Consider the following 27340-nt stretch of genomic DNA (forward strand, 5'->3'; position numbering starts at 1 on the left):
TGAATGATAAAGAATTCTAGGGTCTGGGGTACTTTCCCTCAGGACTGTGGGGAGGCTGCTCGTAAATGTATTTTTTTTTTTTTTTTTGAGACGGAGTCTCGCTCAGTCGCCCAGGCTGGAGTGCAGTGGCGCGATCTCGGCTCACTGCAAGCTCCGTGTCCCGGGTTCCCGCCATTCTCCTGCCTCAAATTCCCGAGTAGCTGGGACTACAGGCGCCCACCGTCGTAAATGCATTTTATGTTGCATTGTAAGTGGTTCTGTTAGAAACTGCATACTTGGTTCTTCTTCCGTTTCTCTCTTATGCCCTGGCATGATTTTCTGTTTGCTTTGTTTTCTTCATTCTGCTTGACATTCACTAGGCTCCTGCAGTATCCCGACTCCCTTCTGGGAGAATCTTGACAGCCCTTCTTCAAATGTCAGCTGTCCTCTGTTCCCTCCACTTTCCTTCTGAAAAGCCCCTCAGGTAGATCCTGGAGCTCCTGGATTTATCCTCTGGAGCCAGCTTTTTCTCCGTGCTCTCCTGCTCCTGCTTTTAGCAATGGTATCCGGAGTCTCTAAGCTCGGTTCTTGCAGCACACTGATTTGATTTTCAGCTACACAGCTGTTCAGTGCATCTGGGAAACTCTGTTTCAATTGTTTTCATTTCCTAGATCCAATCAATTAATTTCAAATTTCTACTTTTTATCAAAGTAATTATTTTATTTTGTTTTATTTTATTTTTTGAGCCAGAGTTTCGCTCTTGTCACCCAGGCTGGAGTGCAATGGCGCGATCTCGGCTCACTGCAATCTCCTCATCCCATGATCAAGCAAGTCTCCTGCCTCAGCCTCCGGGTAGTTGGGATTACAGATGTGTGCCACCATGCCCGGCTAATTTTGTATTTTTAGAAGAGACAGGGTTTCACCATGTTGGCCAGGCTGGTCTCAAACTCCTAACCTCAGGTGATCTAACCACCTTGGCCTCCCAAAGTGCTGAGATTACAGGTATGAGCCACTGTGCTGGGCTGAGATAAGTACTTCAATACGAAGAGTACTGAAAAGCTTTTCTCTCTCTCCCTCTCTTCCCCCTAACCGCCCACCAATACACACACATCCATGTCTTGGTCTGTTTCCCGCTGCTATAACAGAATATCACAGGCTGGGTAAATTATAAGCAACAGAAGGTTATTGCGCTCACAGTTCTGGAGGCTGCGAAGTCCAAGATCAAGGTGCCAACATCTGGTGAGGGCCTTCTTGCTATGTCAAAACATGGCAGAGGGCATCACATGGTGACAGGGCCAGAGCCAGAGAGCCAAAGAGAGCTCACTTTGATAACAAAGCCACCCACATGATAAGGAGCCACTCCCGTGACAGCAACATTAATCCACTCACGAGGGCAGAAATTAAGTTTCCATGGCAAGAATCTTTGGGGGACACATTCAAACTATAGCAAGTACCTACCCCATCCTTCTCAACCTGCCCTCCTGCATGAGTTTCAGGGCTGCTGTCACAAACTACCACAAACCTGGAGGCTTAGCTTACTCTTGCATATTTCATGAGGCCCGAAAGTTGAAATCAAGGTGTAGGTGGGCTTAGTTCCTTCTGGCTGCAGTGGGAGGTTGCTTGCCTTTCTCCCAGCTTCTGGAGGCTGCTGGCATCCTCAGCATTCTTTGGCTCATGGCCTCATCACTCTAATCTCTACCTCCATCTTCACAAGGTCTTCTCCCCCTGTGTCTTCTCTTCTGCCTCTTATAAGGACACTTGTCATTGGATTTAGGGTCTACCCTAATTGAAAATGATCTCACATTGAGGTCCTTATCTTAACTATATCTGCGAAGACCCTTATTCCAATAAAGCCACATCCTGAGGTTTCAGGTGGACGTATCTTCCCTAAGGTAACACATTTCTTTCCTAAATTTCAAGGTCGTTTCTGAAAAATGTAGTCTTTTCCCTGGGCCGTACAATTTTCCTGAGATAAGTTCTCCATTCTCTTGCCCAGGAAGCATGGATCTGGCTGCAGGGTTCCCAGAGCAGAGCTGTGCCCTGTTCAGAACCTAGGCCAGCTGGTTTTACAACGGCCCTTCTCCCTTGCCTTCTGCAGTGCCTCAGATCCAACGGTCTGGAGCTCTTCTGTTCACAGAAAGACTTTCCTGGTTCCTAAGGGGTGGAGGGGTGGGTAATGACAGCGATCACTTCACTACAGACAGGAGTGGGGACCCTGAGTCTAACTGCCCCTGTCCACACCTCTGCCAACTCCCATCCCCAGCCCTGCTTTCACCCAGGCCTTTCAAGATCTGGCACTTTGTCCCTTGTCAGAAATTCCCCTCCTCTCACGGAGCCACAAGACACAAACTTCCTCAGCTTTCTCTCCCAATTCCTCCACCTGTTTCTCTTTCTCCCAAAAACATAGCCACATCCCCCTGCCTCCGCTGCCTCCTCCTTTCTCTGTCTTTATGCACGTCCGCCTTTTTAGTTCTTTATGTAGGGTTATTTGTTTAGCTTTTGTTTGGTCAATTTTTTTTAGTCCATTTATTTGTTTAGTATTTACATAGTCCATTTAGTGGAGCTTCAGAAAGCGGAAGCGATGAATACAAATATTAAATCTACACAGTTCCTTTTTATTTGTTTATTTTTGAGCCAGAGTCTTGCTCTGTCACGCAGGCTGGAGTGCAGTGGTGCAATCTTAGCTCACCGTAGTCTCCAGCTCCTGGGCTCAAGTGATCCTCTCACCTCAGCCTCCCAAGTGGCTAGGACTACAGGCATGCACCACCACGTCCAGCTAAACTTGTTTCTTCTTTATAGAGACAGGGTTTCACTATGTTGCTCAGGCTGGTCTTGAACTCCTGGGCTCAAGCGATCCTCCCACCTGATCCTCCTAAAGTGTTTGGATGACAGGCGTGAGCCACCACTGGGCCTACATAATTTCTCTATTTAACTTTTCTCTCAAAATTATCTTGTTTCATGGACACACTTTTTTTTCCCTTTATCTATCAGAATGCCCTTACAGATTACTTACAGATTACTCCATTTGCTAAACTGTTTTCTCTCTTTCACAGCACTGGACCTCCTCACATGTTAAGCAGTTTTTCTTTTACACTCTGTACACTCTTTCTATTAAATATTAGCAACTAAATGCGTATCTTGTGAGACACTATAATCAGCACAGAAATTAGACTGTATTCACCTGGTAAGTCATCTCTAGAAAGCCACCTTAATCCCTCATGTTACTAAGGCACAAACTGGTGGTCAGAAAGGAATAATGCTGTGAGAATCAGAATTACATAAACACAAATAACAGGAAATTCTGTATACCCTGGTTAAAATTAGATTACCTATGTTACAAGATAAAATCCAACCATTTTTTACAAATAACATCTGGTCTTACCAGAAATAAGTTTTCCAAAAAGAGGATTCCCAGCCCATGATTTCCTATGAGTATGTCACCAGACTACTAACTATAAACATGCAACAGAGCCTGTGATGGCTGATCTAACCTCGCTCCTAAGTTTTAAACACCATCTTTCTGTTTACCTTCTTGTCCTTAAGGAAAACGTACAGGAGCCAGGGTGGAGGGAGGGTCTTGTAAGATGGCTGATACAGCCCAATTCTTCTTTTTTTTTTTTTTTTTTTTGGAGACGGAGTCTTGCTCTGCCGCCCAGGCTGGAGTGCAGTGGCCGGATCTCAGCTCACTGCAAGCTCCGCCTCCCGGGTTCACGCCATTCTCCTGCCTCAGCCTCCCGAGTAGCTGGGACTGCAGGCGCCCGCCACCTCGCCCGGCTAGTTTTTTGTATTTTTAGTAGAGACGGGGTTTCACCGTGTTAGCCAGGATGGTCTCGATCTCCTGACCTCGTGATCCGCCCATCTCGGCCTCCCAAAGTGCTGGGATTACAGGCTTGAGCCACCGCGCCCGGCTTTTTTTTTTTTTTTTTGAGACAGAGTTTCGCTCTGTCACCCAGGCTGGAGAGCAGTGGCACAATCTCAGCTCACTGCAAGCTCCACCTCCTGGGTTCCCGCCATTCTCCTGCCTCAGCCTCCTGAGTAGCTGGGACTACAGGCACCTGCCACCACGCCCGGCTAATTTTTTGTATTTTTAGTAGAGACGGGGTTTCACCGTGTTAGCCAAGATGGTCTCGATCTTCTGACCTTGTGATCCACCCGCCTCAGCCTCCCAAAGTGCTGGGATTACAGGCGTGAGCCACCGCGCCCGGCCTCTTCTGCTTTAAAGTAGAGTCTGAGTGAGGACATGTCGCCTCTGCAAAATGCCTGTGCCTTTAAGACGTTCTGGTTAACCACGAAGAATCACAGATCATTCCTATAAAAGTGAGTCTTTAACTCAAATTAATTGTCTTGTTTCTACTTGCCAATGTCTCGTTAAGAAAACCATTGTAGTTTGGGCACAGTGGCTCATGCCTATAATCCCAGCACCTTGGCAGGCTGAGGGCGGGTCAGTTGAGGTCTGGAGTTCGACACCACTCCGGCCAACATGGCAAAACCTGTCTCTACTAACAATACAAAAACTAGCCAGGTACGGTAGCACACACCTGTAATCCCAGCTACTCGGGAGGCTGAGGCAGGAGAATTGCTTGAGCCCGGGAGGCGGAGGTTGCAGTGAGCCAAGATCGTGCTACTGCACTCCAGCCTAGGCGACAGAACAAGACTCTGTCTCAAAAAAAAAAAAACAAAAAAGAAAAGAAAAAAAGAAAACCATTGCTTTCCATAAAGAATAAGACCCATAGATTATATGAGGTCACTGTTTCTTTAGAACTGAGGCTTTTAACTTGTGCTACTTCACTTGTTCACATAAATGTTTAAACAACATACACTTATTTAAAAACATGTACTTCATTTTAAAAAATGAAGAGAGGCATACAGTCAAAAAATACACAACATACCTTCTCCATTCCATCGGTTCTCTTGGAAGCTGCTGAGAGAGCGTTGGATAAACAGAGGTAAATAAATTCTGATCTCCAGCACCTATGAAGGGAAGAAAAAAATTCAGTTACCATATTTTTAGGTGAATACATGCAAAATGGGCTCTAGAGCTTAATGAATTGGTGTTTTTAGGTAATTTTATGTTTAATAAAACAATATCGCAAGACTCTTCTGACCTGGGCCTCTACATAACGAGTCTCAGGGAAGCCCAGCACGGGACGGATGTGACGGAGCTGAACCCTCATGACACCTCCATGGGGCGGGTGTGATTTTCCCCACGAGGAAAATGGGGATCAGAGAAGGTGACAAACTTGCCCCAAGGACACAAAGCTAAGGAGAGAGGGAGCCGGCTCCACCTCACCCAGTTTTGCTGTGTTCTACAGCCCCCACTTTCTCCCAGACAGCCAAAATCCATGGAGAAAAAGAAACCAAAACTTCACCAAAATCAACTCACTGTTCAACCAAATGCCAGGAGAAGCTAAAATGTATAGGTGGCTCCCCATGTGCGAGTATTACACAAGGCACTTGCCAGGCACCCTCTCATTCTGTCCTCCCCATAACTCCTCGGAGGAAAGGCTCAAACATGACCCACATTCATGGACGAGGAAAGTCAGCTTTGAGGGTCAACGTGTTCAGAGCACAGAGCTGACAGTGGCAGACGCGAGTCAGGAATCTGGCTGCGGCCGACTTTACACTGCACGCTCAGTGTTAATTCAGCTCTTTTATCTTCGCTTTAATGTAAATGAAAAATCCATTTTGTTCTCATAAAATGATGAGACAACTGAATTACACTTAAGCGAAAAAAGAACCTTTTAATACAGATGACTAAAATTCTTATACTCAGAGGATCCTCTTTACTTCAGCAAACCATTTTCCAAATTGCTTTTATATTGATCTTTAAGAAATCATTGGGAATTGATGTGTGCCATTAACACATCTGCTTATTTTGCTATCAAAAGCCTAAAAATAAAAAACATCCTGAAACTCATATAATAATGTCAAGTCACTAAGGAAGGGTAATGACATTTCTGAGCAGATGGCACGGTGAGTGGGCAGGGTGCTGGGAACCTCACTGCCTGGTCCCCATCTCAGTTTCATCACTGACCAGCTGACTACACCTGGGGAGACGATTTAACCTTCCTGTGCCGCGGGGACATGGGCAATGGGAAAATGGGAAGAGCTCAGCCAGAGGAGCTCTGCTGAGGATTAAATGAGACCACGCGTCAGTCACCTCAAACAAGGCATGGCACACAGCGGTTAAAAAGGGACTACTACTACATTTTGATAACACAAAAACAATGTTTGTTTGAAGTTATCACTTTTCATCTTGTTCATTTATTTGGTAGTCATCTCGGAAATCAATAAAAGAGGCCAGGCGCGACGGCTCACACCTGTAATCCCAGCATTTTGGGAGGCCGGGGCAGGCAGATCAACTGAGGTCAGGAGTTTGAGACCAGCGTGACCAACATGGAGAAACCTTGTCTCGACTAAAAAAATACAAAATTAGCCAGGTGTGCTGCATGCCTGTAATCCCAGCTACTTGGGAGGCTGAGGCAGGAGAATCACTTGAACCAGGAGGCAGAGGTTGCGGTGAGCCAAGACTGCACCACTGCACTCCAGCCTGGGCAGCGAGAGTGAAACTCCATCTCAAAAATAAATAAATAAATAAAAGAAAACAATAAAAGAAGAAAATCTTTAGCCTCAGGTTTCTTAACTTTACCAATTTCTGTTGTCTTGTTAAACAGTTCCAAGATTAGTATATAAAAATCATTACTCTTTGCTAAGTGGAAAGTAAGCCAACTAAATGGAAGCTTTCTTCTCTTCCACTTGGTTTTCTATATAAAACTACACACACACACACAATCACTCTCTCCCTCTCTCACACTCTGTCCTTGCAATACAGTAACTTCACATAATTATACAAACAACATCCACACAGAGTAAAAGAGGAACTGCCTCCAACACCTGCTCCAAGCTCTTCTCCCGGGGAACCTGTGGTACAGTAAGACTCGTCTAAATGGAGACTGCCAAGTAGCAATGTCTCTCGCATTCCGTCACGGACTAACTCTCTAACCTGTGTTCACCTGGAAGATGACCATTCAATCAGCACATCCAACAGTGGCAAAAGTGTCACCTGACGTAAGTAGGGATCTGACCTGTGACCATCTGACCTCAGTACCTGTTATGGGCTGAACTGTGTCCCACAAAAATCTACCTGTTGAAGTCCTAAAATCCAGTACCTTAGAATATAACCATGTGAGGATAAGGTCTTCAAAGTTGGTAAGGTAGTTCAGTTAAAATGAGGTCTTCAGGATGGGCCCTAATCCAACTGACTGGTGTCTTTATAAGAGAAGATTTGGTCACAGACAGGAGGAATGCAGGAAGGCCCCATAAGGACACAGAGGCCCACGCTGTGGATGCCTGGGCCTGGTCTCCTGAGCTGTGACGCAATGCATTTCTGCTAAGCCACCCAGACTGTGTGACTCTGCAGCAGCAGCCCGAGCACACTAAGACAGTACCCCTGATGCAGATATGAAGGCCAAATTCTAACCCACTGAAGCTCTGCATTAAGAATGTGAAGAAAAATCACAATTTCATCAGCATATACAACCATTATTTTAACACACTCTTAAATCTTCACATCAAGTCTTATGAAATTAGAGATGCCTTTGAAAATGAGGTATAGAGAACCAGCACATGAAAGATGGTGAAGAGAGGCTGGGCGTGGTGGCTCATGCCTGTAATCCCAGCACATTGGGAGGCCGAGGTGGGTGGATCACGAGGTCAAGAGATCGAGATCATCCTGGACAACACGGTGAAACCCTGTCTCTACCAAAAATACAAAAATTAGCTGGGCAAGGTTGTGCGGGCCTGTAGTACCAGCTACTCGAGAGGCAGAGGCCGGGGAATCGCTTGAACCCGGGAGGCGGAGGTTGCAGTGAGCCAAAATCGCACCACTGCACTCCAGCCTGTAGACACAGCAAGACTCTGTCTCAAAAAACAAACAAACAAACAAAGATGGTGAACAGCTTAAGTGTAAGAGCCCAAAAGAATTCAACTGTGGCTCACACGGTAGGTAATTAAATTAACAACACAGACTTTGTAGTTTCCTGAACTAATCCAACCATTAAGCAGAAAAGTCACTAGAGCTCTGAGGGCTGAACTGCAAGGCAGAGCACCTTCCAGGCTGATTTTTCATTTTAATCCCACGGGCAACAGAGGCATGAGCAAAACCCAGTAAGAACTCAGCTGTTGGCCGGGCGCGGTGGCTCAAGCCTGTAATCCCAGCACTTTGGGAGGCCGAGGCGGGTGGATCACAAGGTCAGGAGATCGAGACCATCCTGGCTAACATGGTGAAACCCCGTCTCTACTAAAAAATACAAAAAACTAGCCGGGCGAGGTGGCGGGCGCCTGTAGTCCCAGCTACTCGGAGGCTGAGGCGGGAGAATGGCGTGAACCCGGGAGGCGGAGCTTGCAGTGAGCCGAATTGCGCCACCGCACTCCAGCCTGGGCGACACAGCGAGACTCCGTCTCAAAAAAAAAAAAAAAAAAAGAACTCAGCTGTTAATAAGGTAGTTCCTAAGAGCCAAAACGGGGCTTGAGATTGATGTGGCCATGTTCAGAAAACTCTGTTCACAAAGTCACCAAGTTTACTGTTCTGACTCAAGAGGCTATTTATTAAGAGTCAACTCAGGCCGTTTACTCCAATAACTAAGGTCTCCTTTTTTTGGTGACAGAGGAGACCTACCAAAATAATTTATAAGAGCAATTCAAAACACAATTTCATTACATACACCCCTCTCCCTGTGTGCCTCCACATCCACCATCGGCTCTCATGCCAACTGGGGAGACAGGGAGAGAAGAGGGTGCAGCAGGTCAGGGAGCTGGGGCGCCACGGATCCCCAGAGCCCATGGGAGCACAGCATCACCCTGGATGAACAGCAGGCACTGGAGCCCCCAAATGGGAAGAGACATGTAGAGGGAATGGCAAGCAGCAGCCACCCAGGGGGACATGGGCACTCTTTTTAGGGTGCTGCCTGTGCCCGCTGCATGGGCCCCCAGGCTCAGAGAATCCCCAGGAAAGGGGGAGCAGGGCTCTGGGGTCCGATTACATGGACCAGTCAGTTTTCTGATTATTTATGCAGTTGCAATTGGATTTTCTGTTACATGCAATCAGATTACTAACATAGGCTTGGCTATTTCCTGAATTATTACCGTATTCCCTGAGATTTTTACAAGCATGTATTCACGCATTACTTGTGTAATTTAAAACCTTTTATGTTCACAGCAAATAAGAATTAAACACAGTGGGGGAAAGAATTCAAAAAGATGACTTCAGGCCAGGCGTGGTGGCTCACACCTGTAATCCCAGCACTTTGGGAGGCCAATGAGGGCGGATCACGAGGTCAGGAGATCGAGACCATCCTGGTTAACACGGTGAAACTCCGTCTCTACTAAAAGTACAAAAAAATTAGCCAGGCGTGGTGGCGGGCGCCCGTGGTCCCAGCTACTCAGGAGGCTGAGGCAGGAGAATGGCATGAACCTGGGAGGCAGAGCTTGCAGTGAGCCGAGATCGCACCACTGCACTCCAGCCTGGGCAACAGAACGAGACTTTGTCTCAAAAAAAAAAAAAAAAAAAGACGACTTCAGTGATTTAGTGTAACAGGTAGCGTTTCAATAAATTCAATGTCTTAGTCTCTTCAGGCTGCCATAACAACATACAATAAACTAGGATGGCTTATAAACAGCAGAAATTTATTCATCATTTCTGGAGGCTGTAAGTCTGAGCTCAAGGCTTCAGCACATTGAGTACCTTGCTGTGCCTTCACGTGGGGGATCTCTGGGGCCCTTTTTTTTCACAAAGGCACTAATCGCTTTTGTGGGGACTCCACTCACATGACCTAACCACCTCCCAAAGGCCCCACTTCCTAATACCATCACATTAGGGTCCCAGAAAAATTGCTAGGTAACAGAGTCAAGAGAAGGGCCGCCTGTTCACTGTCCCTCCAGACAGCACGGTGGGCATGGTATGCCCCAGCCACCTCACGTGTACTCACTCTCTGAACCTTCATGTGGAAACCAAGGCATCAAGAACTGCCCTAACTGGCTCAGCATCAAGCAAATGAACACCAAGGCTGGGATTCGAACCCAGGGAGCTTAGCTTGGGACTCAATACTGCCCTGTGCTCCTTCCTAACTTCTTAATTCTAACCAGTTTACTACTTATTCTGCAGCAGTTGTTTTAACAATGGTTGGCTGAAAATACGGGTTCCAAAAGGCCTTCTGCAGACAGAGTGAACATTTCTGTCATCTGTTTTTTACTGAACCAATTCTTGAACGCGCAAAGCCGTGATGGTCTTACCTATACAAAAATACAAAAGGATCCCGAAGTTGCAACCAAGAGAGAGTGGCAAAGAAAAACAATGTTCAATCAATTTGTGGCTTTCCTAAATACCTGACAGGATATATTTTCAAAGCTAATACCTTTATTTGGAGATTTATGTTGGAAAAAAAAATTGACATAAAGAGTCTGAATATTTGCTGATACTCTGATACAGGACAACTTTTCTTCAAATTCTTTAGTATAATCTTGGTAAAAGGAACAGTAGGTTTTCTAATAAACTACATCTCACTTTATCTTAAATTGTTGGAGACATTTAGAGTGTTCCAACCTGTTAACAAGACACTGTCCTCAGCCATCTAAGGGGCTGTCTTATTTTAAAAGGCTGGCTTTATTCTGTAGGGCTTCGTAGGTCTCAGAGCACTAATGAGTGGGAAAGACAGAGAAATGGATTTAACTCAACCCAAGAAGTGCTATGGCCTAAGAGAGAAGAACCTGAGGGTGGAGGTGGGTGAAGAATGACCGAAAGCGTCCCACAGCTAGGGGCCTCAACCAGGGGCTGGGTCATCTCCCAGTTGCGACTAAAAGCAGTGGAGTGGCTGGACTATGACAAGAGATGAACTCATTTTAAGGCCCTTCCAAGCAAGTTTCTACGTTTCTATTTTTGAACAAAAAAGTCAAAGGAAATGTATAATTTATCTAAGATTTGCTTTACAGAAAATTCTGCAGAAATAATGATTCTTTAAGCCTATTAACAAAAGAAAGCTGCAATCCACTATTAGGCAGTCCATTTTTGAACACAACGGATCAGAGAGGGCACTATCTTCAAGCCTAAGAATGCATGTGCTTGTCCATAGACCATACACTAATTTCTCCTCAATGGCTTTCGGTAAAACGGGCTTTCAAATGGACGATAAAAATATCCAAGGTTACAAACTGGGAAGTCATCTCAGCCTGTTCAATAATGCATAAAGTAGATTTGCTATAATTCGTGTATAATGTCAAGGCAGTAATGAAAATTAATGCTTCAGATTGGGAGTGCTTTCATGGCGAAAACTAACATCAAATTCATAATCACGGGTATGGAAGCCTCCCCAGTGCTCCTCCCAAAGTATCTGTCTGTGAAAGGCCTTCGCAGTCCGGGGTGGGGGCAGGGAGTGAAGGTCAAGGATAAAGCAGAAAAAAGGATCCAGATGTTATCCAGATTCTCTAAGTAGAAAGCAAGGTTGAGTTATCCCCTAAGATGACTAGGCCACGGACTCCACATTTCTAGCATAGACACGGTCCTCCCTTCATTAGAAGACACATATTTGAGAAGTAGAGCAAATGAACCCTCCCACAATTCTGCACCTCCAAGTTTAAAGGCCAAGCTTAGGCCGGGCGCGGTGGCTCAAGCCTGTAATCCCAGCACTTTGGGAGGCCGAGACGGGCGGATCACAAGGTCAGGAGATCGAGACCATCCTGGCTAACACGGTGAAACCCCGTCTCTACTAAAAAATACAAAAAACTAGCTGGGCGAGGTGGCGGGCGCCTGTAGTCCCAGCTACTCGGGAGGCTGAGGCAGGAGAATGGCGTGAACCCGGGAGGCAGAGCTTGCAGTGAGCTGAGATCCGGCCACTGCACTCCAGCCTGGGCGGCAGAGCGAGACTCCGTCTCAAAAAAAAAAAAAAAAAAAAAAGGCCAAGTTTAAAGAAGTACTCAGTACACCCCGTCATTTCATCGCTGGCTTAACGTTACACCCATTTGGCCTGGCTCTCCTCCGGGTCCTTCCTGTGGTCTCTACCTTCCCTCTGACACACACACACACACACACACACACACACACACACACCCCTGCCCTCTGCTGCTCTCTCCCAGCACCCAGTCATATGAAAATACTACCCAGTGTAGGTGGGATCAAAAGAAAACCCATACATTAGTGTTCATCAAGTTTCCTACCGTGGAAATTTGCAGAAAAGGAACTACTACACATACAGACTAGTCAAAAGACAGAAAATCCCAAAGTCTTTTTAACTTAAAAGACAAGAACACACAGGCCAAGAATGTTAAGTTGAATGAACTCTTCTAATCAAGGAAACAAGTTGCTTTCTCTGGCCCTTGGAGAGCAAACTTAAAGTTCAAGAGTTTAAAAACAAAAAGATTGGATAAATGCACATGAATATAAGAATACTGAGGAATCAGCCTTTAACAGTGTGTACTTTTCTAAAATAAACACAGCGTTCCTGTAGCAGTTTGAACCACAGAACTGTACTTACAAGTCAGAAAGAAACACTCCTGTTCCTGGCACCCCAATGCCTTAAGGCTTCAGACAGAAGGGCTCCCAAATTGGTCTTCCCCCGGACCTCCCCTTCCCCACAGCTTTTGTTCAAGGGCTGGCTTCTCCGTGAGGCTACAGGCAGCTTCCCAATGGTGCAAGCATTCAGGAGGGAACTGAGGCAGCATCAGCACAGTGACATAACCATCGACCTCAGCCCAGCAACCCGCCCTGCAGGGCTCCGTCCCAGCAGGCCCATCGGAAAGGCCACAGACAGGCTACCTGTGCACAACGACTGGAAACAGCAAAAGACAAAACAACTCAAATTCCACCAAGAGGCGACTGGCGGAGTAAACCACAGAACATCTACACCATGGACTCTACACGGCCAGAAGGAATGAGAACGATCTCAACACACTCCCAGCGTGAGTGCAGTCCGGGGAAAGTGACGTGGGACAGTGTGCGCAGCTGTCAATGTCTAAGCTAAGAAAGGGAAATACAAATATGTTTTTCATGTGGAAGGAAAACCATGAAAACTGTGATGGAGTACTTAGGAAGGGAGGAGTTAGCATGGAGACAGAATGTACACAAGACTTCTTTAAACAGATCTCATTTTGTAGATTTAATTTTGGAAGTAAATATTTTATATAATTATAAAGCAATTAGATTTTTTAAAGGTTTTCACTCAAAATAATCAGGAAAAATAAAACAAGTGAACTTAAATGTATACATATACATTTAGTAGTATAATCTCAGAGAGGAGCTATGACAAGTAACTTTACAACTACAGTAATTTGACAGTTCATTCCTTGTGGGATACGTCCAGATGCCAATAAGAACCGTCAAAAACACTCCTAGCCCTAGTCCATCACTAGTCCTGTTGTTGATGGTGGAGTTAATAGTGTTACTCAGAGACTGTGTAGTGAGGGATAAAGCAACTGAAGGCAACTGAGCAATCACGTGATGCTCTATTCAGGGGCCCCTGGCCCTGCAGCATCAGCACCACCCACACATTTGTTAGAAATGCTCATTCTCAGGCCCCACCCAGGCACTTGTTAGAAATGCTCATTCTGGCCGGGCGCGGTGGCTCAAGCCTGTAATCCCAGCACTTTGGGAGGCCGAGACGGGCGGATCACAAGGTCAGGAGATCAAGACCATCCTGGCTAACACGGTGAAACCCCGTCTCTACTAAAAAAATACAAAAAACTAGCCGGGCGTGGTGGTGGGCGCCTGTAGTCCCAGCTACTCGGGAGGCTGAGGCAGGAGAACAGCGTAAACAAACCCGGGAGGCGGAGCTTGCAGTGAGCTGAGATCCGGCCACTGCACTCCAGCCTGGGCGATAGAGCGAGACTCCGTCTCCAAAAAAAAAAAAAAAAAGAAATGCTCATTCTCAGGCCCCACCCAGACCTGTTCATTCAGAAATGGGGAATGGACCCAGCCATCTGTGGGTCCACAAGCTCTCCAGGTGACTGAAACAGCATGAGCTAGGGAACCTCTAACTCTAGCCTCCTCAAGTACCCATGAGAATTAGGATTTTCAGTGTGGAAAACAGAAAACACAGAGGACGGAGCTGTTAATTAAAACCCTGCAGCCCTGAGTTTTCATCAAAAAGGTGAACTTACAATGTATTTTATCTTAAAAATACAAAAAACAAAGAACAATTCCTAGGCCACTGCAGTGTGGCTCACACCTGTAATCCCAATGCTTTGGGAGGCCAAGGTGGGTGGATCACCTGAGGTCGGGAATTTGACACCAGCTTGGCCAACACAGTGAGATCCTGTCTCTACTAAAAATACAAAAATTAGCCAGATATGGTGGCATGCACCTGTAATCCCAGCTACTCACTACTCGGGAGGCTGAGGCACAAGAATCTCTTGAACCCGGGAGGCAGAGGTTGAAGTGAGCCGAGAACGTGCCATTGCACTACAGCATGGGCAACAGAGTAAGAGCCTGTCTCAAAACAAAAACAAAAAACAAACAAACAAAAATTCCTATAGCTATTCCTAGCTCTGTCCATTGAAAAGGCCTCACAGCAACTAGGAGCCCAAGCTTGCAGACTATGGTCTTGAAATACTATTTTTCACTAAAAGGAATCAGGACTCCCTGACGATTGCTAAGCGCAGATCAGGGCATTAAATGTTCAAAATGAGCCCGGAACATCTTGTCATGCTAGATAAGAAAGAATCTGACAAAGACGCCTCCATCTTAGACCCCAACATGAAATGAGACTCTCCCTGGCCAAAGGGAGAACAACCTGCTGGCCAACGAGGCAACAATGCAATGGACTGAAACACACCAAGTATGTTTGTAATGATTAAGTTCACAGCCACAATAAACGAACAACAAAAACACGCCAACTGATCACCTCTGAAGGATGCCAGTGAACCAACTCACTTTGAAAATGGTTACATAAAGGGAAAGAATCGAGTATATAATGCCTCTCTGTACCACTGGGTAACCAATGACTGTAAATGTATGCATGTACATGCGTGCACATATGTGTACACACACGCATTTTTCACAGAAATAGTTCAGCTAATAAGTGAAAAAGAGCTGGGCGCGGTGGCTCAAGCCTGTAATCCCAGCACTTTGGGAGGCCGAGATGGGTGGATCACGAGGTCAGGAGATCGAGACCATCCTGGCTAACACGTGAAACCCCGTCTCTACTAAAAAACACAAAACACTAGCCGGGCGAGGTAGCGGCGCCTGTAGTCCCAGCTATACGGGAGGCTGAGGCAGGAGAATGGCGTGAACCCGGGAGGCGGAGCTTGCAGTGAGCCGAGATCCGCCCACTGCACTCCAGCCTGGGCAACAGAGCGAGACTCTGTCTCAAAACACTGTCTTAAATAAAATAATTAAAAAAAAAAACCAGAAATAAGTGAAAAAGAAATAGGGAAATGAGAATATCACCATTTTGCAACCTTTAGGGAAACAGTGATGTGAAAATAAATGGCTGCCAACTTCCAAAAGGAGAGGCAATCAGACACCACATACCTGCTGGAAGAACAGCACCACCCATGAAACAGACCTGTCAACAAAAAATCCAGCCTGAAGCTGACCCAGCCGCCAGCTCCAACTACCAAAGTCTAGGCAGTGGGTCCTCTTTAGGACAACGAGCCAGGTTCATCAAGTCATAAAGAAAAAACAAGACAGAGCGAACATGAAGATTTTAGGAGACGTAAAGGATTTATCTAAAAACTGCATTTGGATACTAATTCGAACAGTTTTAAAAATAGACATTTAAGACGCATTGGAAACTTAAACACTAAATATTTGGTATTAAGAAACATTTTAGGGCCGGGCATGGTGGCTCACACCTGTAATCCCAGCACTATGGGAGGCAAAGGTGGATCACCTGGTTCGAGACGAGCCTGACCAACATGGAGAAACTCCATCTCTACTAACAAACCCCATCTTTGTAAAAAAATAAAAAATTAGCTGGGCGTGGAGGTACATGCCTGTTATCCCAGCTACTCGGGAGGCTGAGGCAGGAGAATCACTTGAACCTGGGAGGCGGATGCTGCGGTGAGCCGAGATCGCGCCACTGCACTCCAGCCTGGGCAACAAGAGTGAAACTCCATCTAAAAAAAAAAAAAAAATTAGCCAGGCGTGGTGGCGTGTGCCTGTAATCCCAGCTACTTGGGAAGCTGAGGCAGGAGAGTTGCTTGAACCCAAGAGGCGGAGGTTGCAGTGAGCCAAGATTGTGCCACTGCACTCCAGCCTGGGCAACAAGAGCAAAACTCCATCTCAAAAACAAAAACAAAAAAAAGAAAGAAACGTTTTAGGTGTAATTAAAAAATACCATGAAAGAGAAAAAAAAGAAATAAAAAATTTTTAAAAACAAAAAAAAATGCCATAGACTAGGTGGCTCAGAAAACAGATTTTTTTTTTCTCTGAAAGACCCTATGAAAGAAAAAAAAAATTGCAATGTATTTTCTCATAGCTCGGTAGGCCAAGAAGCCCAAGATCAAGACGTCAGTAGATTCAGTTTCTGGTGAGGCCTGTGTCACAGACTGCAGACAGCCACTTCCTCGCTGTTATCCTCAGGCGGTCTTTCCCTGTTTCAAGGGGGAGGTGTCCTCTCACTCTTCCTCATCTAATCCCATAATAAAGGGCCCACCCTCCTGAACCTCATCTAACCCTGGTACTTCTCAAAGGCCCAACTCCTATTCTTAGCACACTGGGAGTCAGGGCTTCGGTGTGTAGGAAGGGACACAAATGTTCAGTCCATAACATCCATTTGTGGATAAATTATATGTCTGAGACTTGCTTCAAAATAACATAAGACTGCGGAGAATGAGGGGTATAGAGAAGCAAGACGGGGCAATTCACCTAACTGTTCAAGTTGGGTGAAAGGTTTGTAGGGTCTGTTCATAATATTCTGTCTACTTTTATACATATTGCAAACTTTTGTAATAAAATATGTGAAATGTTATAGTTCTTCCATTTCCCCTATCCTTCTCTTTTTCTTTTTCCCATAGCACTTGTCACCTAACATAATTTGTCTATTGTCCATCTCTTCTTGCTAGAACGTAAACTCTCAAAGGGTTGGGATCTTTGCTCTCTGACATAACCCAAGCCCCTTCAGCAGTAACTGGCATGTAATAGGTGCTCTGTAAATGTTTGCTCACCGATGAAAACAGCCCAACTCCTCCATACTCCACGCTAGACAACCCAGGATCCCCAAAGGACAGAACAGACTACAGGAGAAGCAGAAACAGTGCTGGGTATCAAGTTCTCAGAATAGGAATTTAATTTTGGAATGAGTAAGACTATGCTAAAAATTTCTAGTGTATAGTTGACTTACTCAATTCTTAGAATGCTAAAGTAACATTTTTATTTAATTATATGGCAAAGGCTTTCTCAGAGGCATAATTTTAGGGACAAACCTCCCTGCTTCCATGTGAACAGATGGTGTCTGCCTTCCCTAAGTACTCGGTAAAGCAGGAGTCATCAGACATGCTAATACTGGTCCGAGCTGTGCTACTAAACAGTTAACACTGATGATGGCCAGTCACAGCAAAACTAGCCCTCAGCAACTCAACTTCAAAATGACTTCTGTCGGCCCTTCTCATCAACCTGGATGTTTAGAGCTTGCTGACTGGTCTAGGTGAACTGACAGTGCCGACAAATGGCACTGTCATTTCAACCCACTGACAAATTTCAACCCTGAAATTATTTATTTTATTTATTTATTTATTTTTGAGGCAGGGTCTCACTCTGTTGCCCAGACTGGAGTGAAGTGGCACAAACATTGCTCACCACACCCTCAAATTCCTGGGCTCAAGCGATCCTCTGGTCTATCTCCCAAGCAGCTAGGACTAGAGGTATGCACTGCCACACCCAGCTAACTCTGAAATGTATACAATAGCTTCAAACTGCTAACAGATCTCAGTTAAAAATAAGAAAAATGTCCAAACATACAATGGTCCCCGGTCACTGTTTAAAAAAAAAAAAAAAAAAAATTTGCAAACAGGGGCCTAAAATAACATTCAGAAATGAAACACCAGGTAAAAACGTCCAAAAAGCCACATGAGAGAGAGAGAGTACAGAAGAGGTTGGACTTTTTCTAAGGGGTCACCCCACCTTGTATCCACATCTAGAACTCCAAAGCCCAAATGTCAAGATAACATTCCCTTGGTCAGGAGTACAGGAAGGACAAACCTCCACAGACAGACACAGCTATCTAAAACCACAGACGCTTGGTGGATGCCGGCCACGGCACGCTTGGTAGCTAACACAGACTGGTGCGGCAGGTGGCATGGCGCCCCATGACGTCCTAACCCTCAAAACCTGTGAATGTCATCTTATTCGGGAAAGGGGTCTTTATAGACTTAATTAAGTTCAGGAGCTCAAGATGTGATTATCCCAGATTATCCAGGCAGGCCCTATATATAGCTGGATTCTAGATATATTTCAAAGATAATGTCAGTTGTGAGAGAAAAAAGGAGTCACAAATGACTCCAAGGTTATCGATTTTTAATTTAAAAACAAATATTCTCTAAGGCCAAAATACTGTGACTATATTTGAAATTGATGTTAAGAGCAGGTAGAGGAAAGATTTGAGGAAGAAAGACAGAAGGTGAGACACAGGAGAGGAAGCCACAGGGGGCTCTGAGGCAAACTCAACCACAGAGGCAGGCACTGAGGCGGGAATGTTTTGACTGTTTTAAGACCCTGCAGCTGTCCGGGCACAGTGGCTTATGCCTGTAATCCCAGCACTTTGGGAGGCCAAGGAGGGCGGATCACTTGAGTCCAGGAGTTCAAGACCTGCCTGGGCAACACGGCGAAACCCCACCCCTACTAAAAATACAATTAACTGGGAATGGTGGCGCACAAGCAGCTACTCAGGAGGTTGAGGCGGGAGAATCACCTCACCCCAGGAAGTCAAGGCTGTAGTGAGCCAAGATCATGCCACTGCACTCCAGCCTGGGTGACAGAGTGAGACCGTGTCTTAAAAAAAAAAAAAAAAAGACCCTGCAGTCTTCTGCCATTGCTGGTCTGTAACTCTAGATCTAAAGCCACTGGATCCAGAGGTGGAGCATGGGGGTGGGAGGTTCAGTGCTTGGAGATCAGTGTGCGACCTTCTGAAACCACACACTTACACGCTAAAGCATGCGACTCCAGTGAAGACACTCTGTCAACTGGCAACACACTTTTCTATGACAAAAAATCCTCAAGTCAGTTACTTGTATTTCCACTAAGACAACCAGCTTTCAGCAAGGGTGAGCCACACAATCACACTGTCAGCTGGCAGGCTTCTGGCGGAAGCACACAGTAAAAACTCTCTAAGTAAAGACTGGCTCGTGTGTTATGCCCGTCATACTTTTTTTTTTTGAGATGGAGTCTCATTCTGTCGCCAGGCTAGAGTGCGGTGGCATGATCTCGGCTCACTGCAAACTCCACCTCCCAGGTTCAAGCGATTCTCCTGCCTCAACCTCCCAAGGACCTGGGACTATAGGCACCCGCCACCACACCCAGCTAATTTTTGTATTTTTAGTATAGACGGGGTTTCACCATGTTGGCCAGGATGATCTCAATCTCTTGACCTCGCAACGCAATCCGCCCACCTTGGCCTCCCAAAGTGCTGGGATTACAGGCGTGAGTCACTGCGCCCAGCCTTTTTTTTTTTTTTGAGACCAGATCTTGCTCTGTCACCCAGGTTGCAGTGTGAGGTACAATCACAGATCACTGCAGCCTCGACTTCCCAGGTCCAAGTGATCCTCCCACCTCAGCCTCCCAAGTAGTTGGAAGTACAGGCGCACACCACCACACCTGGTTAACTTTTTTATTTTTATTTTTGTAGACATAGGAATCCCCTATGTTGCCTAAGTTGCATCATACTTCATTATTTCAGAGATTCATCAGCACTTAAGAAAAAAAAAAGAAAAAGAAAAATCAGACCTTTCCATTTCATTTGCATAAGCCAGAACTTACTAGAAACTCTTCAGAAACACATCTTGTAGAAAACTAGGTATGTGAGCTGAAAAGAAAGGAAGCTTTTCACTTCTAAAGTATCAGTTCAAATCCACCCTGGAGTTGGGCTAATAACACTAACAGCACGGGTTACCAAACCGTGTATCTAGACTTCCCACACACTACGCAGTCAGAGAGGCACCAAGAGATGTTTTAGATTCACAAGGAAACAGCAATGTTTGTGGTGTAGGAATCCCACATAAGGTATTCACAGTGTCAACATCAGATCAGAGCTCCACTCTTTCAATGACATCATTATCATTGCAAAACAGGGTGGCTGCTCTGATGAAAAGCAAGTACCACCAAAAAGCAAAAAAAAAATAAAAATCTAAGGGAGCAGCAGCATCCAATCAGACCCCCAGGTGAGAGGCGCCACTGAGCTGCTGCCAGGCCTGCCCTCCCGCAGCACACTGCTGTGGTTAGGAAGAATGATGAAAATATTTTTTTCTTCCAACTAATGTATATGTTTTTTTCAAATAGCTCCTGTTAGTACATAATATTTAATAAATTACTGGAACCTAACTACTTAATAAATGGAATTTTTAAGTATTCCTTTTAGTCTAGAGGTGCCATGAAAAAAATTACTGAGACACTAAAAGCATTGTGAACAGAGAAAACTGAGGAATCTCTCCTTAGTAACTTTTTTTGCACACTGACTATAATCCTGACATTCTCCCGAGTGCTTTACACACCCCTTCTCAACCCGATGAGGTTGGTACTCTACCCGTTTCACAGCTGAGAGTCTGTGAAAGTATGCAAGAACCGAGGTCATGCGCACAAGATGGAATGGTTTTTAACCATCCTCGGGTAGAAATGACACAGTAAGCACATTTGTTAGTGCCGTTAGTCCCTGCCTCCAAATATATACTCTATGTGACAACTGAGGTTTCCTAAGGAGAATGTTCCTCCTACTTTTCAAGCTTTGGTTCAACATCGCCTTGAGAATTCAATATGGAACAAGATCTGCATTTATTATATGTTCACCCATTTAAACAGACATTTCAAGTGACTTTTATGGTAGTAAAACTGATGGTGGTTAAATCACAAGCACCACACTTTCAGGTTTAGTAGAAAGTTTCAGTGTGCAAATTTTAAAACTTTAACCTGCAGGGGAAAATCCCAAAGCCCAACCAGATACAAAGCTCTACAAATCTGCTCATTTCTGTTGCCTGTTTTCCCCTTTAAAAGTTTCTAGGCCGGGCGCGGTGGCTCAAGCCTGTAATCCCAGCACTTTGGGAGGCCGACACGGGTGGATCACGAGGTCAGGAGATCGAGACCATCCTGGCTAACACGGTGAAACCCCGTCTCTACTAAGAAATACAAAAAACTAGCCGGGCGAGGTGGCGGGCGTCTGTAGCCCCAGCTACTCGGGAGGCTGAGGCAGGAGAATGGCGTGAACCCGGGAGGCGGAGCTTGCAGTGAGCTGAGATCCGGCCACTGCACTCCAGCCTGGGCTACAGAGCCAGACTCCGTATCAAAAAAAAAAAAAAAAGTTTCTAATATCGGACCCGGAACCCCAAATACAGAGACTCAGAAAAATGAAACAGGCAATAGATGTGACTAGTGAAAACAGATTATCTAGAGGGAGGGCACTATTATTGTTCAGATACTATTCAATTCCAAGGTAATAACAGGTATGTGCTATTGTAGCTATGATGACAGTCAACAAAGAAAAGCCACAAATCACTGGAATTACACTAACTTTGTCACTAACTGAATGAGACAGCTGGAAAAGGAACATGTCTTTCCTAATACACCCTTGGGCCAGAAACCCAAGTTCTTATTTCAAAACAGAAAACTGACCCTGTGGCTGAAAAAAAATCTACGCTAAAATTTAAATTTAGACCAAATGGATCTGCTGGATTTGTTTCAGTTTCACCAGGCATTTTTCATGATTAATAAATTATACTACAGGTTTTCCCATTGCTATGATTCGGTCAAAGCATTAATTCCACTAACTGTTCGGCTCCCATCCCTGCACATTTCACATACACGCTTCCATATTTACAAGCTTTAACTAGTTCTGAGTTTAAGAAGGCCTCTGCTGAGGTAGTCCCTCTTCACAGGAGCCCATTAGGCAGGAGGTTTAATCAGGGCTAAAGTCTACTAAGGCCAGGTGCAGTGGCGCATGCCTGTAATCCCAGCACTTTGGGAGGACAAGGCGGGCAGATCACCTGACGTCAGGAGTTCGAGACCTGCCTGGTGAAACCGCATCTCTATTAAAATACAAAAATTAGCTGGGCTTGGTGGTGTGCCCCTGTAGTCCCAGCTAATCAGGAGGCCAAGGCAGGAGAACTGACTGAACCCAGGAGGAAGAGGCTGCAGTGAGCCAAGATCACAACACTGCTCTCCAGTCTGGGCAACAGAACAAGACTCTGTCCCAGGAAGAAAAAAAAAAGCCATCTGGAGAGCTTCAAAATATTATTAAAATAATTCAGGCCGGTGAGGTGGGTCCTACCTGTAGTGCTGCCTACTGGCAGGCTAAGGGACGGGACCACTTGAGCCCAGCAAGGCTGCAGTTGGCTATGACCACGCCACTCCATTCCAGCCTATAGGTGAAAGAGCGAGATCTCATCTCTAAAAACAATAATAATAAAACGAAGCAAAATAATCAGCTAGGTTTTAAAGTAATAATCTAATCTAGTCACCCTTAATCTTTGGGAACTTTTCATTCTTCTATCCCTACCTATAAACAGTTTTTAAATTCACCTGAACCAGTTACATTCTATATTCTTCCCAGAAAGGTCTAAGCAGAATGCATTTTCACTGAAGTAAAATATTAGACATTCTATTAAAAAAAAAAATTCAACAACGTGCATAAACTCTACTTTCATTTTAAAATGAACAGATCTGAGATAATAACATTTCAAGTGAGAATTAAAAAGATTTTTGGCCGGGCACAGTGGCTCACACCTGTAATCCCAGCACTTTGGGAGGCCGAGGCGGGAGGACCACGAGTTCAGGAGATCAAGACCATCCTGGCTAACACGGTGAAACCCCGTCTCTACTAAAAATACAAAAAACTAGCCGGGCGTGGTGGCGGGCGATCGTAGTTCCGGCTACTTGGGAGGCTGAGGCAGGAGAATGGCGTGAACCCGGGAGGCGGAGCTTGCAGGAACTGAGATCACGCCACTGCACTCCAGCCTCGGCAACAAGACTTCGTCTCAAAAAAAAAAAAAAAAATTAAAAAGGTTTTTGAAAACAAAAATGTTGCTGACTAAGAGAACTATGTATATAATAGTAAAAAGTTAAGAGTTAATTAGCCTCTGGGTGGATTTTTTGAAAGCAACTGTTCATACTACCTTCTTTCAAAACATGTATAGCTGAAAGAGGGGAGCAAGATGAAGGTATGAAGTGAAACCAGGCCAAGTGCTTCCTAAAGCTTCAGTCCCAGATATACCACAACATAATTTCAAGTGTGAAATATGAAGTCAGCTTTTTTAAAAAAACCTTCACTTGTAAAGTGATAATTTTTCAAGTTAACTAGTTAACTTTGAAAGTCTACCGAAGCCCCTTTCTCTTCTGAGACTCCAATGAATGACAGTTTGCACCTTCTAACACAGTGTAGTATCAGTGCAGAGATTAACACTCACTATGCTGCTGGAGGCCGAGGGTGGTGGCTCACACCTGTAATCCCAGCACTTTGGGAGGCTGAGCAGGTGGATAACCCAAGGCCAGGAGTTCGAGACCAGCCTGACCAACAAGGTGAAACTCTGTCTCTACTGGGGAAAAAAAAAAATCAGTCGGGCGTGGCCACGTGCGCCTGTAATCCCAGCTACTCGGGAACCCGAGGCAGGAGAATCGCTTGAACACGGGAGGCAGAGGTTGCAGTGAGCCAAGATCATGCCACTGCACTCCAGCCTGGGTGACAGAGCAAGACTCCAACTCAAAGAAGAAGAAGAAGAAGAAGAAAAAAAAACAAAAAACCATTCACTCTGCTGCTCAAAACACAGGAAAAAAACCTCCACCAAGATGACAATCCAATAAATCTGTAAGAAAGACAACTGCATCCTTCAGCTGTCCGTGATGCACGCATGTACAAAACTAAACATTAAATATCTCCAACACTGACTATTGAGATAATAAATTCTACCCCTTTAGTTACAGTTGAATCCAATAGAACTTAGGAACTTTCTCCTCAGAAATGTATTTACATAGTGCCTATAAATACATATTGCTATTGAAATGCAAGCAAGCTAGGAGGTAGAAGATATAATTAGATGCATGGATGTCCACACAGGCAATTAATATGTATCCAGCACTCACAATGTGCACAGCACTTCAGGAGAAAAACGTTCAACATTTGGAAGACAGTGAAACTTAGTATGAAATGCACATGGCTTCATCTTTCCCCAGCACTGGGAAAGCACCCGGGAAATTGCAGGGCTTCCAGACCAGCTCTATCCACATCTGCCCTCTGGGGCTGCAGGTGCAGGGTAGGGAAAGACCTCCAGTTCACAAACACTCTGGGAAGGAAAAAAGACGGCTACTGCTGAACTATGCAAGTCTCCAATTTTAAAGGAGACACAGTCCACTTCCCTAAGAAAAGTCTATTATCTCGTCCAGGTCTCTGTAGAAAAAAAAGAGGGAGAGGGGAAGAGAAAAAAATAAAGCAAAAGGAAGGAAAGAAAGAAGTCTATCATCTAAAGCTGAAGCAACAAAATTCAACCTTAAATATACAGTTTCTCAGGGATCTAACAGGAAGGAACAGAGCAGGTGCATCCCCACTGACAGAGCGAGAAGGAAACAGGAGTTCTCAAGACATACTCTACTGTGGCCTTGGCACCCAGATTTTGCAATAGGGAGTGCTTCCTTTCAAAGCATGAAAGGCAATTAGAAAAAACTAACTGCATACATGCATGAAAATACAGAATACTGTCAAAGGTCAAAAATCGTAATAGTTTGAAACACCTCTCTGCAAGTCATCAAAAAGCCAACCAACATTTCATAAGCTCACTGTTCTTAACCGTATTTAACTCCGGAGAGTCACACTTGTAAAATTTAGGGAATATTTTTCCCCTAACAGAAAAATAGTTCCTTTGTGTATGCATTAAAAGAGGGGTGGGGGGAGGACACGACACCCAAGAGGCACCGGGTGTCCCTAGTGTAGACTCGAGCGGGACGCCGTTCATGGGGAGCAGCTTGCATAAGCGCCCGAGCCTCGGCTTTCTCATCCGTAAAATGGTTTGAGTGCGCGGCAGGGAAGCGTCAAGGAGGCAAAGCAGTCCCGGCGGCTCTGCCTGACGCTTCACCCCGCAACAAACTGCTCCTACTTCACCAACGCTTGCAACTCTGCGAGCCCCGAAGGACTTCCCCGGAGTCGGGGAAAGGGGGCCCGCAAGGAAACCGCCCGGCGGAAAAGCCCGGGGCCCCCAGGTCCCGGGTGCGCGGCTCAACGGGGGCGGGACGGGGCGGCGGCAGCCCCCTCTCCTCACCCTGGACGCTGAAGCGCGCCCAGTCCCGGGCAGAGTCCGCCGGGTTCCACCGGCTCCAACTGCAGCCGGCTCGCAGGGCGCCCCCAGGGGTCAGAGGTCGCCCGGCGGGAAGGTCAGAGGGCGTCACCGAAAGGTCGGAGGGCCCCGCCTCAGCCGCAGCCCCGGTCACACCTCCAGGAAGCGGCCCAGCCCGAAGCGCGCCGGGAACTGAAAGTCTGGGGGCGCCGGGTGCATGACGGCCGGGGCCCGTGCCAGCCCAACGACCGCCGCGCCCTCCCCGCCTCCGGGCACTCACAGGTGACGATGGGCTTGTTCTCCATGGTGTAGATCACCGGCGGCAGCGGCTCCTCAGAGGCGTCCATGGGCGTCCGGCGTCACCGGCCCGGCCCCCCGCGCCCCATGGGCAGCCCCGAGGCCGCGCCGGGCCCAGCCCGAGCCCGAGCCTGAGCGGCGCCGCCCGCCCGGCCGCGCTAGGCAGCTCCAGAGCCGGTCGCACCTCCTCTGCCGCCCGCTGCCGCCGGCCGCAGCCACTTCCGGCCTCGGCGCCGCGGCATGACCACTTCCGGGGCGCGCGAGGCCTCACGGGGCGGGCCTTCGCGGCGCCTGGCCTCCGACGGAAGGGCGCCCGGGCAGGCCGCGCGGGGACCGGGAGGCGGGAAGTGGGAGGCGGGGCGGGGCTCCCGGGACGCGTCCTTCCTCCTCCCTCGGCAGTGGGCGCCCCGCGGGGCCCTGCGCCAGAGCTGCGCCCAGGACTCGGCAGGCGGGCCTCGCGCACGGTGAGGGAGCCTGGATGCTCCCGGACTGGAGACGCCGGTCTCGCGGCCCTCGCTCTCCCGGCAGCTCGGGCGTCCCGCGGTGCGGTCGCTGCCCTGCGATCGGGCCCCTTCTCGCGCTGGAGGCTCCCGCAGGCCCTCGCCGCTGAGTGTCCCCGGCGCGTGCCTTCCGCCTACCGCTGGGCTCTTCCTGTCTCCCTCACTCCGCACAGGTTTTTGTGGGGACCTGGCCCCCGGCCGTGTCTGCACGGGCAGGCGGCGGGGCAGCTTTCGGAATACCACAAAATAAACCTTACACTTAACTGCACATGGACTTCTTGTGCACGTAAATGGCGGGGGCGGGTGTTTCTTTTTCTTTTTCTTTGGAGCAGGGTCTCGCTCAGTTGCTCAGGCTGGAGTGCAATGGCGGGATCACGGCTCACTGCAGCCTCGACCTTCCAGGCTCAAGCGATCCTCCCCCTTCCCCCCGCCCCCCGGTAACTGGGACCACGGGGGCAGCCAGCCACCACGCCCAGCTAATTTTTTTCTTTTCTTTTCTTTTGTCGGGGTCTCACTATGTTTCCCAGGCTGATCTCAAACTCCCAAAGTGTTGAGATTACAGGCGTGAACCATTATGCCCAGCCATAAACTGGGTTTGAGGTAACATGTACGAATAAAATGACAAAAATTGTCCACCAAAAATCATCAAAAGTGTCAGAATCTAGAGTTTAGTCAAATGCGCAGCTTGATGTGCCGCCCAGGAAATATTACAAAGAATGGAAGTCAGTGTTCTCAAACGTAGAAATTTGGGGTCGTTTCTATAGCCAACGTTTCGGGAAGCCTAACGATTTCAACATCTTTCTGTATAACGCCTAATGCATAGTTACAACGGTCTGATTAGTCGAGGTGGTCTTTTTCTTTTGGGGTCCACCGAAGATGAAACAGTCATGGGGTCTCTGTACTATCAGGTCTGAGTTGGGTACAGGAAATGAAGCAGACAGCTAATCTGTAACAAAAATCAGCAAATGGAAAGGGGGAGACCCGGTCTCTCTTAGTCATTTACAGCAGCAGTCCCCAGCCTTTTTGGCACCAGGGACCTGTTTCATAGAAGGCAGTTTTTCCAGACATAGTTGGGGTGGTTTCAGGATGATTCAAACACATTTCATTTATTGTGC

General features: G+C 46.6%; 1 protein-coding gene across 2 annotated transcripts in view; it reads right to left on the reverse strand.

Moving 5' to 3' along the window:
• The window catches only part of TRAPPC10 (trafficking protein particle complex 10), a 99374-nt gene extending 73424 nt beyond the window's left edge, over positions 1-25950 (reverse strand). The window contains exons 1-2 of one of the 2 annotated variants that reach the window (XM_025379827.1): positions 25709-25950; positions 4869-4950 (exon numbers count right to left, since the gene is read on the reverse strand). In XM_025379827.1, coding sequence (XP_025235612.1) covers positions 4869-4950; positions 25709-25775 — 149 coding nt within the window. In that variant the 5' untranslated portion in view covers positions 25776-25950. The remainder of the gene's footprint in view (positions 1-4868; positions 4951-25708) is intronic. The other variant, XM_025379828.1, reaches the window with a different exon arrangement.
• Between the last annotated feature and the right edge of the window lie 1390 nt (positions 25951-27340).

The sequence above is a fragment of the Theropithecus gelada genome, chromosome 3, assembly GCF_003255815.1.
Source record: "Theropithecus gelada isolate Dixy chromosome 3, Tgel_1.0, whole genome shotgun sequence".
NCBI lineage: Eukaryota > Metazoa > Chordata > Mammalia > Primates > Cercopithecidae > Theropithecus > Theropithecus gelada.